Source organism: Mustela nigripes, chromosome 2, assembly GCF_022355385.1.
Source record: "Mustela nigripes isolate SB6536 chromosome 2, MUSNIG.SB6536, whole genome shotgun sequence".
NCBI lineage: Eukaryota > Metazoa > Chordata > Mammalia > Carnivora > Mustelidae > Mustela > Mustela nigripes.
In genome coordinates this window covers 189,923-208,665 of record NC_081558.1, presented here as the reverse complement: position 1 = coordinate 208,665, position 18,743 = coordinate 189,923, and the positions used below count along the sequence as shown (strand labels likewise).

Here is an 18,743-nt window from a genome sequence, read left to right as displayed (position 1 = left end):
GCGGGGGGCGGCGGGGAGCGGGGGACGGCGGGGGGCGGCGGGGAGCGGGGGGCGGCGGGGAGCGGGGGACGGCGGGGGGCGGCGGGGAGCGGGCGCCGCCCCGCCGGCTCGATCCGGGACCGGCGACCACGGCCCGGGCCTAAGGCAGACGCCGGGCGCCCCGAAGAGTTTATTCGTAGTAATAGGCGTAAGCTCGGGGCGCCGGGGTGGCCCGGGTCATGGTCCCGGGGCCCTGGGATCCGGCCCCGCCTCGGGCTCCCTGCTCCGCGGGGAGCTGCTGCTCCCTCTGCCGCTCCCGCCGCTCGTGGTCCTTCTCTCGCGGTGTGTCTCCGTCAAATAAGTGAAATCTTTTAAAAAATAAAATGATCTCTACACCCAGCGTGGGGCTCGAACTCCCAGCCCTGGGATCAAGAGTTGCGTGCTCCACCAACCCGGCCAGACGGACACCGCTATAACAAATATTTTACTTTTTCTAATTTATTTTTTTTTAAGCTTTTATTTACTTATTCATGGGGAGACAGGGGCGGGCAGAGGGAGAAGCTGCTCCCCGCGGAGCAGGGAGCCCGATGCAGGGCTGGATCCCAGGGCCCCGGGACCATGACCCGAGCCAAAGGCGGACACTTCACCGACTGAGCCACCCAGGTGCCCCACAAAATACTTTTTTAAATGAGAAAATAATTTCAAATAAAAATAAGGTAGTGTAGGGGCGCCTGGATGGCTCAGCGGGTTAAGCCGCTGCCTTCGGCTCAGGTCATGATCTCAGGGTCCTGGGATCGAGTCCCGCATCGGGCTCTCTGCTCAGCAGGGAGCCTGCTTCCTCCTCTCTCTCTGCCTCCCTCTCTGCCTACTTGTGATTTCTCTCTGTCAAATAAATAAATAAAATCTTAAAAAAAAAAAATAAGGTAGTGTAATCTTCATGACCTACAGTTAGTTAGGCAGTGGTTCTTATAAATGACACCAAAAGATTGATCAACAATAAAATATTAAAAACTTTGTGCTTCAAAGAACACCAAGAAGAAAGTGAAAAAACAACGCATAGAATGGGAGAAAATATTGGCAAATCGTGTCTGATGAGGGACATCTAGAATATGCAGAGGACATTACAACCTGATTTAAGATAAGGACAAACAACCCAATTTAAAAATGGACAAATGGGGCGCCTGGGTGGCTCAGTTGTTAAAGCCTCTGCCTTCGGCTCAGGTCATTATCCGGGTCTTGGGATCGAGCCTCACATCGGGCTCTCTGCTCAGCTGGGGACCTGCCTCCTCCTCTCTCTCTGCCTGCCTCTCTGCCTGCTTGTGATCTCTGTCAAATAAATAAAAATCTTTAAAATAAATAAATGAATAAAAATGGACAAAGGATCTGAATACAACACTTCTCCAAAGACCCACAAAAAGGCACTAAGCCAATGAAATGAAGCTTGCCGACCCGCGCCGTCTGGGTACACAAGTCAAGGCCACAGGGAGGCCCTACCCACAGCAACCAGGCAGGACGCTGTGATCAGAAGGAAACTCACAGGGGCACCTGGGTGGCTCAGTCAAGTAAGTCTCTGTCTTAAGTCTCTGTCTTCGGTTCAGGTCATGGTCTCAGGGTCCCGGGATCAGTCCTGGGATTGAGCCCCACATCTCTGCTCAGCAGAGAGCCTGCTTCCCAACTCCTGCTTGCTTCTCTGCCTACTTGTGACCTCTATCCATCAAATAAATAAAATATATTTTTTAAAGATTTTATTTATTTATTTGACAGACAGAGATCCCAAGCAGGCAGAGAGGCAGGCAGAGAGAGAGAGGAGGAAGCAGGCTCCCCGCTGAGCAGAGAGCCCGATGCGGGGCTCGATCCCAGGACCCTGAGATCATGACCTGAGCTGAAGGCAGAGGCTTTAACCCAGTGAGCCACCCAGGCACCCCAATAAATAAAATCTTCAAAAAAAAAAAAAAAAAAAAAGGAAGGAAACTCACAGGGGTGGGGCATGAAGAACCAAACCCTCACCCAGGGCAGGGAGAGAAAGAGACCGAAGACGCCCCAGCAGTTCCTGGAAAGGCTGAGCCCACAGTCCCCGTGTCCCGGGTGTGCACGTGCGAACACTGACGCCGGCACTCCCGCAGACCTGCAGGCCGACAGCCCCATGGCGTGCCTCTCTTGTTTTCCTGGTCATTTTTAAAAACCGCAGACACAAGAGAAGCTCTGAAAAATCAAGAAGTCACCTTTTTGCCAGAGACACAAGGGAAAGCCCAGCGGCCAGCTCTCTGCCTCACGGGGCCAGGAAGGGGGATCACGGGACATCCTGCAGCCTTTCCCTGTCCACCTCCCCTAGCAGACTCCCCTCTACCCCACCCCAGCATCTGCTTTCGGCTCTAGCTGGAGGTAGTATTCAAGGGGATGCTTCAGTTATCCAGAGCGTTTCTCCGTGGCCCTTCGGGTGTCCCATGCACTGTACCTGTTACTGGACTTTTGTTTCCTGCTCATCTGTTTTATGTCCACTTAATGATTCGACCTGCCAAAGCCCCTACCTAGAAGGGAAGCAGGGGAAGTTCTCTGCCCCCCGTGGGTGAGGGAGGGCTCCTTTAGATCTGGGCTGGGCGGCTTCCTGAGTCTGTGATGTCCAGAGCGGCCCCAAGGCGAGGGCAAGCCTGTGGACCACAGGGCGGGCTCGGGGAGGCAGCGACCCGGCAGGCGGGAGGCCAGGCAGAGGCGGAATGGGCTATGGCGAGCTCTGGAGGAGAGACGCTGGGTCCTGCTGCTGAAGGGGCTCTGCTCTCCGGAGACTCTCCCGCAGCACCTGGGAGCCTCAGGAAGGCCAGAAGCCCCAGCCTGGGGGCCGTGGGGTGGACAGAAGGGGGCCAAGAGCTACGTGCAGAATGACGAGGAAAGCAGCCAGCTGGCTTCCAGTCCCTCCGGCCTGGGTGGAAGTCCGTGGCCCCTGTCCTGCCCTCGCTGGGCTGGGCGGGGACAGATCTCGTGGGAAGTATTCTGGCCGCCGGGCGGTCTCTGCGCCTGTTTGCACGATGTGGCTGTGCCTCCCCGAAGACCCAGCGTTCTGGCCCCCCTCCCTGGGGCTGGAGAAGACTTCCAGGATCATTCCAGCAAGGGTGGCCAGATTTAGCAAATAAAAATGAATTTGAATTTCAGATTTTAAAAAAATCCGTGATTTGTATTTTTTAAGATTTTATTTATTTGACAGAGAGATAGAGATCACAAGTAGACAGAGAGGCAGGCAGAGAGAGAGAGGACGAAGCAGGTTCCCCGCTGAGCAGAGAGCCTGATGCGGGGCCTGATCCCAGGACCCTGGGATCATGACCTGAGCCGAAGGCAGAGGCTTTAACCCACTAGCCACCCAGGCGCCCCCCAAATCCATGATTTTTAAAGTGTAAGCCTATCCCATGCAGTATCTGGGGTAGACGGACATTGAAATGTACCTGTTCTGTATCTGAAACTCAGGTGTACGTGGGTGTCCTTCCGCCTGGCATCTCTGACCTGCCCCAAAGCAGCCCAGTACCGTCACCTGTCGTCAGTTCCCTCGCTGCCCTGCTCGCTCTGACCTCGTGGCCAGCCCGAGCTCCTTGCCCCCTGCGCTGGCCTCCCGCCTGCCCGCCGGTGCGTGGCGGGTCCTCGGGGAGGACCAACGGCCACTCCCGCGTCCCGCAGGTGCCCCTCCTTGCTCCGCCCCCGCCGGGGCCTCGGACGCCGGCTCCCTGTCTGGGAGGGGCCCAGATTCCAGATCGGGACGTCTCCGTCCGACAGAACTGCAAGGAGACAGGCCCTCCTCTCTGTCTGTCTCTGCCGCTTTGGTCTGGGGATGGCAAGAAGCCCAGGCCCTGCTGACCCTCAGGACTGGGCACCCCAGGCCCTTGACTCCAGCGTCTCTGGCCCTGTGTCCTGCCTTGGAGTCCTGGGCAGGCCGTGCCAGGCTGTGTGGCGCTGCTGGCTCCCTCCTCGTCCCCACGCTGGCCGCCTCCGGGCGGAGGCCTCTCCTGGCCTGTCTCGGATGCCCTACACCCAGGAGGCCACCCCCGCCCGGTCCACTGCCTTCTGCTTTTTCTTAGAAAATGTCTCCAATTCACGGAGCAGGAGAGAGAAGCGGATGTTAGATTTCCGTTCTGTCACTCCCATCTGTCCGGGGCTACAGTGTCCCCTCTGAGTTTTTAGGTGCATTTTTCTGAAAGGGGGAGCTTTGAAATCCAGACCTCTCCAGGTCTTCATCCAGAACCCTGAGAGGAGGGGTTCGGGCAAAGGGGGCTTGTCGTCTGCTGCGTGTTCTAGAGAGATGGCTGGGCCACCGAGGGGGAGGGGGCCCAGGAGGGTCCGCAGTGGGAATGGGCAGAGGACAGGGTGTCAGTGGCCTGAGTGGTGCCCCCCAGAACCTGTGAATGGGGCCTCATTTGGAGAAAGGGTCTTGAGATGAGCTCGTCCTGGATCGAGGGGACCCTAACCCAACGACTGGTGTCCTTCTAAGAGGTGCAAGACGAGAGACACAGACACCCAGAAGAGACAGGCTGGGAAGAGGGAGCAGACCCGGGAGGGATGCGGCCACAGGTCGAGGGACCACGCCTGGAGCTCAGGAGCTGGAAGGGCCAGAAGATTACTCCCCTGAGGCTGCAGCGGGCGCACGGGCCAGCCCTCCTCAATGTTGGACTTTCGGCCCCAGAGCTGTTGGAGCATGATTTCCGTTTTGCTTTGTTACTGCTGGCCACGGGCCAGGGAGCTGCTGCAAATCCCACACCTCCCTCCATGTGGACTTGATGGCAGTGGGGCTGGGGCTGGACCACCCGGGGGTGCGCAGGGGAGCTGAGCCGGGGAGGCCCCCTGGGGTGTGCCCAGCCTGCGAGGGGGTTCAGCCTGTCAGCTCTGGGGCACTTCACCGCTTAAGTGATATTTTCTCCATAAAGATGGCTGCTGCCCCCACTCACTGAGCTGGCTACCCTCTCGGGGCTCCCCAGTGGCCCACGGGTTCCTCACCCGGGGTTGGCTGGTGTCTTTGCTATACTGGGATCTCAGGAGGGCTCTTTCTCGCTCAGCCTTTGGTTTTGGCCAGTCCTCCGCCTCCAGCGTTATGGGGATGGTGGCCCCACCGCCCGCCCCCACCCCGCCACTCCGTGGGTTCTGCACATGGCCCCTCCCTCCCCCCATGCCTCTTCCCGCCCCCATTGTCTGCCAGAGCTCCTTGGCAGGTACCCCCCCCTTCAACCCTAAGACAGGAGAGAAAGGGTCCAATTTGAGAAGCTTAGCATCGTGGCGAATTAATTCTGGATCTGTGCTCCAGTCCGATCTCCCTGGACGCCCTGACTTCAGCCGCTTTCCAACCCCCGGGCCCCACGCTGTGGGCTCCGATCTGTTATTCTGGGGCAGACCCCCAGCTAGCCAGGCTTTCCTTGAGGCTCCTCTGTTTGCTGAGCACCGTGCTGCCGTGCCCAGGCACGAACCCCACCCTGGCCCTCCCCCCAACCCCACCACGGGTTGCGGGATGTGTGGCTTCATCGCCAGAGCCCAGGTTCCCTCATCAGTCAGCTGTGATGAGGACCTTCCCATCACAGGGCACCAGGGCAGGTGAGCTGGTGTCTTCCATGGGGTGATGAGTGTCATGTCTGTGCTGGCGGGAACGGAGCCGCCCACCCTATCTGTACCCAGATGTTCCTTAGAATGGGCCTTTGTTTTGGAGCAGCTGCAGGTGACTGGCTTAAAATGAGGTCACACTGGAGCAGGGTGGGTCCTAGCCACCAGCCGATGTCCTCATAAAAGGGGAATTCTGACAGACACAGGGCAGAGGCCACGTGACCATGGAGGCGGCACAGGAGGGGCATAGCCACAGGCCGAGGGATGCCTGGAGACCCCGGAGCTGGAGGAGCCAGGAAGGGTCCTCTCCTGGAGCCTGGGGAGGGAGGGCAGTCCTGCGCACCTTCATCTCTGACTTCGTGTCCCAGGTTGTGGGAGGATAGGGTCTCATTGTCCTGAAATCCTGCTTTGTGGCTTTGCCTCTCCTAGAGGGAGTGGAGTCCTACCGTCTGGTGGAAGCCAGAGGGAGGCCGTTTTGACACTGTTGGAGATGGCCTGGGCAGTGCTGAGTCCCCAAGCTATGCGGGCTTCTTCTCAGTCATGCTGGTGGCCTCCCACGCCCCTGGGGACCCATGGGGGCGCCCCGCTGGGCCAGGAAGGAGCAGCTGGGATGGGGAGATAAGCCTTTCTCCCTCCACACCCTGCCCTGACTGCAGCCAGATGGAGCCCTGCCAGGACACGGACAAGGCCCGAGGCTTCCTTCCTGGCCTCCCTGCCCCTAAATGTGGCTCTCCCTTGAGGGTGTCACAGAACAATACAACCCGTGGCTTCCTGCAAAGCAAGGACAGGGCCACGGTGCTGGTGGCGGCGTGGTGGCAGGCCAGCGCTTCTGTGCAGGAAAGAAGTGGCCAGAGCGAAAGGCCCCGGATGCGCCCAGCAGCCAAGTCGAGGCACAGTCCAAAACCCGCTGGCTGGTGGCTGGAACACACAGGTGCCTGCGTGCGAGAGTGCGAGAGCGTCACCGGCCGTCACCGGCCGCTGACAGGAGCGAGCCCCACCCCGCCACAGCCCCGGGGACGGCCCCGAGCCCACAACGCCTGGGGAGGGAAGCAGACACAGAAGGGCATGTGCGGTGTGAGTCCACGCGGGTGGCCCGCCCAGAACGGGCTCCTCCACACACGGGAAGGGGGCTCCTGGGCCCCAGGGCCCGGGTGTCACAGCTGGTGGGGACGGGGTTTCCTTCTAAGGTGGCGGAAAGTTCTAGAATCTGGTGTATCTGCAGCATGGGAATCGCATCTCAATAAAGATGTTACCAGAAAAACAAGAGGAAGAAGATACTGAACATCCCTGCTCGGGGTCTCCGAGCATCAACGCCTCTGGCCCAGCCCCCGGGGTCCCGGCCTGGAGCCTGTCCCGGGAGCGGCAGGCCCCTGACTTTGGTGGCCTCCATGAAGAGCCTTCCGAGTGCAGCCCGCTTCATCAGCAGGGAAGCCATGGCCTGTGCACGGCCACGTGGCCCATGGAGAACAGGAGGGGTCAGAGTCACACAGGTCCACACAGTTTATTACGACCCATCGGTCCCCCCTTCCCTGCCTCACCGTCTGCAGCGAGGGGTCTGCCGAGCAAGGGCGTGGCGTCTTCCCCGGGTGTCAGGTCTGAGGCTGGGGCCCCAGCAGCTGGGGATTTCACGGAGACGGAACACGAGGGGCCAGAGGACAGGCATGGGAGGGCTGACCCTAGAGCTGCAGGGAAGGATTTAAGCCTGCTGGCCCCTGCTGTACACCGGGCCCCCCCGAGTACCCCTGCCAGAGGCTCTAGAACCCAGTTGCCCCCCGTGCCCCCTGGAGGGGCCCTGAATCGGGGGCACAGACCCGGCCCCCGCAGCCACGTGGGCCTCTGCCGTGACTCCCCACCTCCTTCCTCATGTCCTCCTCACACACTTTGCTGCTCTTTCCTGTCCCAGGGCCTTTGCACATGCTACATCTGTGCCCCGATCACGGGTCCTGGAGTTCAAACCCCAGCTTCCCCACTGCTTATGTGACTGGCAGCTTGACTAACATCTCTGGGCCTCAGTTTCTGCAGATGAATGGCCTAATGCTAGCGTTGACCTCCAGGACCACCCCACCCAGAGAGGGGAACGAAGGGGGCTTGTCTGGTGGCCCCCGGCCATGGGATGATGCCCTGCGGCCAGGCCCTCCCCGCTGGTGCTCAGGCACTTTGTAGGGAGTGAGGTGGCTGGGCCAGAACTGGGCCTTGTGGCTCTTCTGTATGTCTGGCACCCACAGGTCTAGCTCCCGAGGCCCCCAGTTGGCCACGCTGTGCCATGCCAGCACCGCCACTGGAGCCAGCCGGGGGTCCAGCTGCTGGAGACGGGAAGGGGGAGGGGAGGCGAGCAGTGCAGGATGGGGACCTGGGGTGCAAGCCAGGACCCCTCCCAGCTGCCCCCAGCACCGTGAGCACACGGAGGCAGCTCCCCAGACGAGGGGGAGCTTCCATGCAGGACTCGGGGCTGCCGCCCTGATGTGGGAGGGAAGGCTGGGGTCTCAGCACGCAGGAACCCCCCGGAGCAGCCTCAGCAGCAGCAGGGTCAGGGTGTGGGCGGTGGCCCCTCCCCCAGCTCCTGTCTGGCCAGGCCCCCCTGCTCCTGTCATTGCCCTAGACTCCAGGACATATGTCTAGAAGTGCCAAGCGCTGGCTGGAGCCCCTACCACCCAGGGACTGGGTCAGAGGTGGCGTGGGACCCTGGGCCGCTGTCCTTCCACTGTGGAGAGTCTCTGATCACGTGGCTTGGGGGCAAGCCGGCAGGGCCAGGAAGAAGGCTGGGGCAGGGGCCCTCACCTGAGCACTTGGAGCAAGCTGTGCCTGAAAGACTCCCCGGTCCCTTGGTCAGCTTCACCGGGGACTTTGACGGCTGGCCAGCCCCAGGACAGGTTTATCCTCAAAGGCCGGGTTCCTGCTGGGGACGCCTGTGCCACCCCCGTGGGCCAGCTCTCGGCCTGGGGCCAGGTGTCCTGAGAGACCCGGCTCTGCGCAGGGGCAGCTGACTTTGTCGCAGCCCGCAGTCCTTCCCCAGAAATCCCCGCAGCTTCGCACAACCCCACGGCCCCTGGGGGTCACAGAGTGGGTGGAGCAGGGCGGGCTCACTCCGCAGACACCCATTGTAGGTGTACAAGGCCTGCACCCCGGCCTCGCACAGGGCAGGGGCCACGAGTGGGCAAGGAGCAGGAGGCAAACTCACGACCCTGCGACGTGAATCTCAAGCTGTCGCCTCCTGGGGAGAGACTGGGTTAGGGCTGCCCCCCCAGCGCCCCGTCCACCATGACCTTCCTTTCCCGACCCCTGCCATGACCACCTTGGTTGTCCCCTCCCCCGACCCCACCCCCTGAGGGGTTCAGGCTGATGGGCAGGGACAGTTCCCCCTCACAACACTGCACCCTGCCTCCCACTGCCCTGTGTACAGGCCCCCAGGGCTGGCAAAGGGGATGTGGGGTCCCCGTGGTGCTCAGGTGGTCTGATCTCCACGGAGTTCTTCCAAAGCAGCTCTCACTCTGCTGGACATGGAGCCATTAGGGTGTCCGCCTGGATGGTCCCAAGGGAAGAGGAGTTCCTTAAAAAAGAAGGGCCGCTCAAAGAAGGCGGAGGCATACGGCTGTCGGCTGTCCGGGCTCAGGGCACATTCAGCGCCTGGGACCACACAAGCGGACTCTTCCCCAGTCCTGGAGGCCGGCGGGTGGAAACGGGCCTCCCACAGCCAGTCAAGCTGTGGGCAGGGCTGGCTCCCCCGGAGGCTCCAGGACAGGACCCAAGTCCTTGCCTTTCCTGATTTTCAGAGACACAGATTCCGATTCCGGGAGTAGGATACAGACAGGTCTGGAGCGGTCACTCTGCTGCTGACCCCAGGGGAGATGGTCTGGGCAGAACATGGGCCTGGATTCCACTGTGCCTGAAACCCGTGGCCTTTCACTCCCAGAAGCTAATGAAGTTCCTTCTGGCTCGAGTCAGTTTGAGTTGGGCATTTTGTCCTTCACCGAAGCAGTCACTATAAAGGCCAGCTGGTCACAGGAGGCCACAGCAGGGACTCTGAGACAAGTCACCAGCCATCTTTTCATTTGGTGGCACTGGCAAGTGAGGCCAGGTGGCCTGTCTTCACGCAGGAGGGTGTGTCAGGCCAGGGACAAGTGCAAGAGAAACTGTATTTACAGAGTGTTCACACGTCCTGTCCAGTGGGACGGTAGCCGCCCCAGGACGAGTGGCCTGGCCGGCATCTAAACAGATTGCGCTCGGAATCTCAGATCAAGGACGAAACATCATCTTATACGGAGAATGTGTCCCAAATACCACACAGGACACACACGCTCTATTTTCCACAGAGTGTAAAAAGGATTTCTCTTAAGTTTCTACGTAACCGGGCTCCCGGTCTCTGTCTCGCAGCTTGCACCGCTCAGATCTGACACTGATGCCACGAGTCCACAACAGGCTACAGCATTTGAACTGAGGCCTCAGGTACCACGGTCAGATCTGGGGGTGCAAAAGCTTCCGTGGCAGCTGAGTGGGGGAGGATCCGAGAGGTGGGTCCGGGTCCCCTCCTCTCGGGTCCGGCAGGGCTCTCCCACACCTGCGTCCGAGTCTGTGCGGAAGCGATGCGTGTGGCCTCCGCGTGGGTGGACGTGGCCTTGCTTGTGGCCCCTCTCCCTGGAGCCCGAGCCGCTGTGAGGAAGCCCAAGGGCCAGGGGAGGCCGCTGAGGACGCCAGCGGGTCCCCCAGACAGGGCGGGGCGGGGCAGGCCTCCCCAGTGCCCATCCCCTTCCTGACCGGCTCCTAGCGCGGGGTGCCAGCCACACAGGGGTTCACGGTAAGCCCGACCCCAGCCCAGGGGTCCTCCTCCCGGCAGGAGGAAGTCAAGAGCAGGTGTGGGTCTCCCGGCCTCCAAGCCACTGGATGCTGAGAGGGCTGCACACCTGGCCCCCACTCAGGAGTCTGGACCCCAGGCGGCCCGAGGCCCGAATTAGGAGCTGGGGAGGGGCACAGGTGTAGCTGTCACAGGCCGCGTCAGCTGAGAACACCAGCGGCAAGTCCTATCCACAGGGGCCCTTGCCGGGCCGGCAGTGCCAGCTCTCTGGGCTTCAGAGAAGCCAGAAACTAAAACAAGGGGTGAACCCTTCCAGGTCAGGAAGCCACCAGACCACAGGGGCTCACAGAGAGTAGCACCCACAGCCCGAGGGCACACTAGTGGGGCAGGGGAGAAGCCCTGGTGAGCGGGCTGCGGTGCAGGTCTGACTGGCCCCGCCCTGGACAGCCTGGCTCCTTCTGCCCAGCGCCCTCCTGCGTGGGGTCAGCCAGGCCCAGCCATGGTGCTGTCAGGCTGGGCACGTGCCCGTCTGACCCCATGGGGGACCTCATCCCGACTAGGCCATCTGATCCCGAATCTGGGCCACTCTGGACGTGTCAGTCACGCGGAATGAAGCCAAGGTCCTGGGTGACAGTGGCATGACACAGGTCCCGTCGGGGCTGCCGGGGGCCCAACGGCTGGCAGGGAGGTGGCTTACTGCCCCAAGGCCCCAGGGGCCGGGTGCGGGCTGGCAGCACGTGCTCTGCACCAGGCTGCCAGGGTGTCCGTGGACATGTGGCCACCTCCTGCCCAGACCCCCCATCCCCATGGTGCCCCCAGCGTGTGTGTCCGGGTGCTTGTAGGCCCTACCCCCGCGCCTGGCACGGAGGGTCACAGGCACGTGGGCCTGTCAGGATCCAGGGGCCTGGCGACAGACCGGCCGTTCTCTGCAGTCCTTCGTGGAGACCAAGGAGAGGGTGGTTCTCTAGCTTCTCATAAAGTCGTTTTATTCAGATTCCAAACAAACCAGAGCAGAGGAGTTACCACAGGTGAACCCGTCCACGCACAAGCTGGGAGCCCACGGCTCTGGCCCCGGCCAGCAGGAGCTGCGGACGGGTGGGGGGTCCAGGTTCCTCAGGCCCCCGCCGCCCAGGCTGTCCCAAACCTGGCAGGCGGCCCTCTCCTGGGAAGCAGAGGACCCAGGACACACGTGGGAGCTGGGCGACCCCCGAGAGCAGACCACCCAAGGGGCCAGGCAGCACCCCTCCCGCGAGGCAGTCTCGGCGCCACACAGCCCGGGCCTGCTGAGGTAAAATCTGTAAGTTTATTCTCGGGGTCGTGGTGTCAGGACTCCTCGTTGCCGGAGTCGTCTTCGTCGTCCCCGAAGCAGCTGTCGGCCTCGGCCTCGGGCTCCCCGTCCTCGTAGTAGTCGTCATAGAAGAGGTCCGAGCCCTCATCGGGCGCCGGGGCCTTGGTCTTCACACAGTACTCGGCCAGCGTGGTGGGCACCTTCACGCCGTCCCGCTCCGCGTCCACCTTGGTGCCCAGGACCTGCTTCCTGGGGAGAGACGGTCCTGTGGGCTACGGCTCTGTGCCCGTCGGGGTCCCTCAACAGGAGCCCAGCCCTCAGGAGCTCGGAGGCCGCAGAGGAGGGCCAGACAGGGCGGGGCCCACGGCACGCAGGACCCTGGCCGCCAGAGACGAGCGGTCCCGCGCGACGGTCGGCACCCACGGGAGGCGCGCGGCCGCGCCGGCCGGGACAGCAGAGGTGCGCCGGCCGGGACGGAGGGTCAGGCCTGCAGCCGACCTTCCAGCACGCATTCAGCGCCTGGGCCACCCTGGCGCCCACCACACACGGAGGGACGCAGGGACAGGCCGATGGAGGTGTGGGGGCAGACGGGGAAGGCCAGCGCGAGGAGGAAATCGGGGCTTGCGCTCAGCCCGGCGCACTGGCTTTCCCGGGGAGCTGCTCCCCAGGTGGGGGGACTCCCACCTAGACCCCGACGAGCAGGCACCAACCACCCCCGAACGGACGCTCTGCAGGGCCAAGGATGGCACACCCTGTCAACGACCCGCTGGCAGAGCGCGTGGGGAACACGGCTGGGTGGGGGCGGGGCGGGGCGGGGCAGCGGCTCACGTCCCAGCCGCCCTCACGTGGGCATGTGTGAGCGGCCTGCAGGGACCCGAGGGCTGAAGACAGTCTGCTCGTAATTCTGGCGCCGCGTGGGCGGTGCCTGGAAAAAGAACTGGGGCGAGGCAGCGCGCAGGACCCTCAGGAGTCCCGCCACACAGGGAGGGTCCCCCCGGTCAGGAGCCCGACAGGCACTCCCGGCAGCCGCCGCCAGCCCGGCTGCTGCTCCTCCGCACAGCCCCAGAGCTGGGACCGCCTGGCCTCGGGGGAGAGCTTTCCTGGGACAATGGGGAGACAAGGAACTGGGGGAAGGGGCTGCTCTGCGGGCCGGGGTCCCCGTAGGGCCAGGTGTATGCGTGTGCGTGTGCATGCTGCTAGGGGAAAAAGCACCTGGATCCCACGAGCAACCCTGCACCCATCGTTCAGACGCTGCTCACAGAAACCACCACAGACCCAGCAAAAACAGGCCAGAGCCACCGAAGGAGAACGTGGTTTCACTCTGAGAAAAGAGAAGCACAACGAGCAGAAAGCGGAGCAGACACGAGGCTCCTGGCGACGCTCTCCCCCGTCCAGGTGCCCCTGGCGCACAGGGACCCGGGGGTCTGCGGAGGACAGGGAGACGGACTAGCGGGGGTGGGGGCGGGGGACGATGGCACATGCACAGCCGTGTGCACGCGTGTGCGTGCGGGAGGCCGGCCTACGGGCCTCCGAGATCAGGCAGAGCAGCAGCGGTGGAAGGAGGCTGGGGGGGCTGGTCTTGGGGCAGTGGTGCATGCGGGTGTCTGCAAGGCCCCACATAAATGCTAACTGTTCGGTGACCTGCTCAGATCACGAGGCTTCCTTTTTGTTTCTCTGTCACGAAGGCGTCCCCTCCTCACCCACGTGAGCTCCTGGAGCTTTATCCACACAGAACTGTGCCACTTTCAAGGGCACAGCGGTGAGTTCCGACACACGGATGTCCCGTGGCACCGCCCCGCAGCCCCGGGGGTCCCGCAGTGCCTCCGAGGTCCTGCTTCCATGACAGCCAGGCGTGCCCCCGACCCAGGGACGACCCTGCGCATACATGCCAGGACTGCGGCCCGAACGTTCCTGTGGGTGCTGCTGGGGACGCCACCCCCACTCCTCGACCGGGGTCATGACGCAGCTTGGCGCAGACCTTACTCCTCTTTCTAGGTAAGAAGTGCACGAGCTTTTGGAAAAACCTAACAAAGGGTTAAGTCCGTCCCCCACTAGTCCGTAAAGCGCATTACACAGTAACAATGGACAATGGACACAGAGCGGCTGCCGGGCCAGGGAAAAGGAGGTCAAGCGGCTCCAGTGCCCGAGCCGAGTGCCCGAGCCGAGCCCCAGACCACGTCCCACCCGGTCCCGCCCGCTCCGGGGCGCATTCCTTCTGCCGACGGTTGCTTTGCGGGGACCATCACTTATCACCAGAAGAGACCAGCACGAGGGCTGGAGGCTTAGTCCTGCCCGATCCCTGCACACCACGCTGCTTCTAAAACCAGGAAAAACGGGTGTTTTCCAAAAAAAGAAAGTGATTTTCTAAACACGCTAATACATGATCTTCTTCTGCCTTTACAGAATAATTCAAAGTTTCAAAGGTACAAACGCGAGCGACGTACGCTCATGAGAACGTACAACATGATGTGGGAAAGGCACGCCCCCCCCCCGCAAAAGAAAAAGCACGAAAAGCGAAGTTGAGGCAAGAGTCAGTCTGGGAAGGAGCAGCAAACCAGCCCCATCTGGAGGACACCTGGCAGGGGGCAAGCAGGGGGCTGGGCTGCCCAGGACGGACGGGAGTGGTCCGACCCGGTTGGAGCTTGGGCCGTTAGGCCCGACCGTATGTGCTCCCGGGACCCAGACTCCGCAGCACACGGCTCAGGCGCCGTCAGCTACACACGCGGACCACGTGCTCGCAGGACTCGAGCCTCCCCCGTGACAGAGAGAGAACATCCGTTTTCATAAAGAGCGGGGGCGGGGGGGGGGGGCACAATGAACAGAGGGAAAGAGAAAGAGCCAGTGCGCTGGCCTGAGCCTGGCGGCCCCCCGCCCCCCACTGCGCGACGGGGTCTCCCTCCTGGACCACTGTCTCCGGGCAGACCCCGGCAGCCGGCCTCAACTGATGATGTCCGTGTACCCCCCACCCCGCGACGGGGCTCACCTGATGATGTCCGTGTACCCCCACCCCCCGCGACGGGGCTCACCTGATGATGTCCGTGTACTCCCGGTCCTTGCCTTTGCTCTCTTTCCACTTCCTGTACATCACGGAGGCGTCCACGTTGGCCGGTGAGAAGGTGTTAGGTTCGTTGAGGAGCGAGATGACACTCAGCAGGATGGTCCTGGGGGGTGCGTGTGTGTGTTGGGGGGGGTGGCGTCCGCCGGGGCGGCGTGCTCTCTGGCCACACCACCCCAGGAGCCAGGCCTAGCGCCACGGTATTCGTGGACACACCCAGGGGCCAGCCCCCACCCGGGGGACCCCTCAACTCCCAACCCTGTGGGTGATGTCGCTGCCTCTGGTTTCTGTCTCAGGCCCCTTGGAGAGTAAGGGCGCACTCCTAGCCCCTGCCCCACGCTAGCCCAGCCTGGGGAAAGGACACGTGTGGGCAGCCAGGACCACCTTCATTCCACATGTCCCCGTTCTCAAGGCATCCTGCAGGCAAGTGGGTCCCTCCGTGCCACCAGCTTTCATTATGGCTTGGCTGAACTAAAGACATGCAGGGCAGGAGGCAGGGTGAGGGGCTCGGCCCTGAAACAGAGGTGACCGGCCTCTGTGGGGGGACCGTGGGAGAGAAAACATGGCCCTGAGGTTCCCAGTGGCTGTTCCCAAGGGTGGATGGGGCACAGAGCACCAGGAAACGAGGGGAGAGGGTCTTTGGGGCCCCCAGGACCCCGGCGGGAGGACAGTTTGGATGGACAACGCAGGAATCCAGGGAGTCACGGCCCTGAGAGCAAGAGACACATGTCTGCCCACATCTGTGTCCCTAGGCCTGGCCAGCTTCGAGCAAGTCCCACAGGAGCCGAGGCAGGAGAGCTGCTGGGGGACAGGGTTCCTGTCCTGCGCAGCCCCTCCAACAGGGCCTGGTCCAGCCTCACCTGACATTCTGGGTGGGGTTCCACCGCTCTGAGGGCAACTCCCCGCTCTGGGGGTCATCGACCGGGGGGTGGAGGATGGAGATGCACACGTCCCCTGTCTGTGTGGGGACGGTAGAGGGGGTCAGTGCCCACACCACAGCCCTCTCCCGTCAGGCAGTGCAGCCCCCTCCCCAGTATGGACACGCTGGGGGCGGGGTGGGCCTGGCGGACTCACCTCGTAGATGTTGGGGTGCCACATCTTGGTCAGGAACCGGAAGGCCGGTGGGGAGTACGGATAGTCGATGGGGAACTTGAGGCGTGCCTGGGGAGGGGCAGAGAGCAGGAGGCTCAGCCAGTGCAGGCTGCCGTCTGGGGACTGAGCCCACGGACACGCAGACGAGGACATCAGCCAGGACAGACACCCCCACCAGAGGGCGGCCTGGACCCTGCCTGCCACACACTCGAAGGCCTCCTCGGGGTCACCTGGGCTGACCCAGGCCCCCGCCCCACGGCCGAGGAGCAACCCTAGGGGCCATTCTCTCAGCGCAGCCCTGTGGAGGGACCAGGAGCCAGGCCCCGGGGAGCATGGCGGGTTCAGGTCAGCACACAGGTTGGTGGGGCCCTGGGGGCTCCGCACCCCCAGCATGACGGTGGACTCCCAGGGTCAGCTTCCAGGCCGTGGGGAAAATGAAAACAGATGCATGCTCACGGCACCGTGACTCCCAGCACCCCTGCGGTCTGGGCCTTGTAGGAGTCGGTGCCGGACGGACGGCGCCGGACAGACCGTTCTCCTGTGAGCGTCCGTTGCGGGAGGCCAGGAAAGCAGACAGGAAGGTCATGGAGGCAGACCGGGGAGGGCCTCCTGCCCAGGTCTCAGCAGGTAAAAAAGCTTCGTTTCTTGTGTAAGCCCCGGTCCTGGACACCACGATGCCTGGCCCGGGATCCTGGCGGTGCTCCAGGCGCTCAGCTGAGCCTGTGTGCCGGGAGCCAGCTGGGCACCTGTGCTACGACTGCCCCAGGCCCGTCTCTGGGAAGTCACTCTTCAGGGCAGGGGGCACTGGGGGCATTTAGGGGAAGCCCTTCTGTTCTGGAGTGACCATGCTGAACCCCAGGAGGGAGGGAACTCACTGGTGACTACAGGGCAAACCTAGACCTTGGAACCTGCCCTACAGATTTCTAGGGGAGGGCCCTGAGAACGGGTGCGGCCCCGAGGCCCCCCCCACCCCGGGCACCGTTACAAGCGTCCCCAGGGAGGACTTCGCCCAGAGAAGGCAAGTACCATGCCCAAAGACACACAGCGAGTTCTCTGGAGCAGGGCCCTGAACTGCTTCCCTCTGGCACCCCCTTCTGTCCACCACACAGAGGTGAGCCCGAGGCCCACTGTGGCTCTCAAGGCCAGGCTGACGAGGAAGACGCGGGGGAACCTGGCTGGGAAGTGACGGTGGTCCTTGGGTACTTCCCAGCCCGGCATTTCCTCGTCTCCTCTCCCCACCCAGTCCCACCCAGAGAAGAGGACACAGTGGATGGCACCCCCTGCCCCCCGGCACCGCCAGGCCACGCCGGCTTCATGGAGGACAGGACCTACGGCCGAGGAGTCTGGAACCCGGCGTCCCGTCTTCTCAGACACGGGGATGAGGCCCCTCCCCCAGTGCCAGCCTGGAGGATCTACCACAATCCCCGGCCACCAGGTAGTGGGCCAAGTCAGAACCCCCCACCCCCTCCTTCCAGATCCGCCACCTCAGTCGCGTCCGGCCTGCCTGGTCTCAGGGTGCGAGTCCACCCTCCCGCGGTGTGTGAGCGGAGACCCGTCCTTACAGCCGCACGCAGAGCAGAGAGGCTGAGAAAGGACCTCGCCAAACTGCTGGGGGGTCCACCCCAGACCCAGCGCGTCAGAGCGGGCCGGTGCCTGACGTGGAACCCAGCCCAGGGCTGTCCACACGCACCCCCGGATCCCGCCCCAGCACCAGGGGAACAGCCCCAGCGGACCAGGCGGCTCCCTTGAAGCCACCGAGCGGGCTCAACCACAACGCGCAGAGAGCTGGGACGCAGACCTGTCCTGGGAGCACCACCTGCGGGGCTGGGCAGCCTCTCGGCAGGCAGGGGTGGGGGCCGTTCCAGGCTGAGGGCTCACTCCCCAGCTCTCATGCACGGAGACCCCTGGCCCTGTGCCTCTGGCTCCAAAAGCAAAGCCCTGCAACCCGAGAGTCCTTCCAAGGCCGCGCCTGGGCTCCGGTGGTGAGGTCGAGAGGGCTGCCGGAGTCCTGGCCCGAGTCCTTTGTCACACTTGGAAACCCAGCCAGGCCCAGGGAGGGCACCCCCGCCCTGCTCCCAGCAACGACAAAGGAGAACTGCTCTGGAGAGTGGGATCTGGGCCCCCAGCGGCCACCTGCTCCGCGGTGGAACCCAGAAAAGCAGGCTGGGGAGAGAAAGGGGCCCAAGGTCCACCAGGGCGCAGGCTGCGGTGTGGCTCCCGGGGACAAAGTGGGCGGTGGCCGTGACAAGTGCACCCAGGGCCTGCTCGAGAGGACAGGTTACATAAAGCTCGGGAGGGAGCCAAGGGGGCCGGCCCCGCTGCCACCGGGAAGGGTGGCCGCTTTCCAAGCAGGCCCCAGCTGGCCAGGTCCCGAGGGCGCCTTTGTCAGCGCCCGGCAAGGGGCGGCGCAGCCCCCCCCCCCCCCCCTGGCCTCCCCCCCGCTCTCCCCCAGCCGCGTGGACCCCGACAGTAAGGCTCGCCGGGCCTGGGGAGGCTCTTGCCTCCGGGCAGGGAGCGGGGAGGGCAGCTGGGGGCCTTCCCGGGTCTGCCACGGGCTGAGGCCAGCAAAGGGCCCCACACCCGAACCGGCCGGCGGCGTCCCCGGGGCTCCCCAAGCCCGGCTGGGGAAGCGGGGGCTGCAGCGGCTTCCCAGGGCCGCGCGGACAGCGAGGGGCCCGCCCGAGGGGAGGAGCCCGACGGGACCCGGGGCCGCGGGCTCACCTTGAAGTAGCCGCCCTCGTAGTAGGTGTTGGGGGGCCCGAAGATGGCCACCTCCCAGTTGTACAGGTCGCCCTCGTCCACTAGGGTCACCCGGAAGCCCTCCACCGGCTCCTCCTGCAGCCCCTTGAGCTCGAGCAGCAGCGCCTTCTGCGAGCTGGGCACCAGCGGCCGGGCCATGGCGGCGGCGGCGGCGGGGCCCGGGGTCGCGGGCGCGCTGGGCCGCGGGGCCGCGGCGGGGGCGCGGGACGGGC

At 63.5% G+C, this 18,743-nt stretch overlaps 1 protein-coding gene across 1 annotated transcript; it reads right to left on the bottom strand.

The window, feature by feature from the left end:
* Nucleotides 1-11,305: 11,305 nt before the first annotated feature.
* CDC34 (cell division cycle 34, ubiqiutin conjugating enzyme) lies at nt 11,306-18,700 on the bottom strand. The gene is made up of 5 exons (XM_059388414.1): nt 18,493-18,700; nt 15,754-15,840; nt 15,540-15,637; nt 14,651-14,785; nt 11,306-11,873 (listed from the first exon to the last, which is right to left on the bottom strand). The coding sequence occupies exons 1-5, from the start codon at nt 18,667-18,669 to the stop codon at nt 11,660-11,662; spliced, it is 711 nt and encodes a 236-aa protein (XP_059244397.1). The 5' UTR covers nt 18,670-18,700; the 3' UTR covers nt 11,306-11,659.
* Nucleotides 18,701-18,743: the final 43 nt, after the last annotated feature.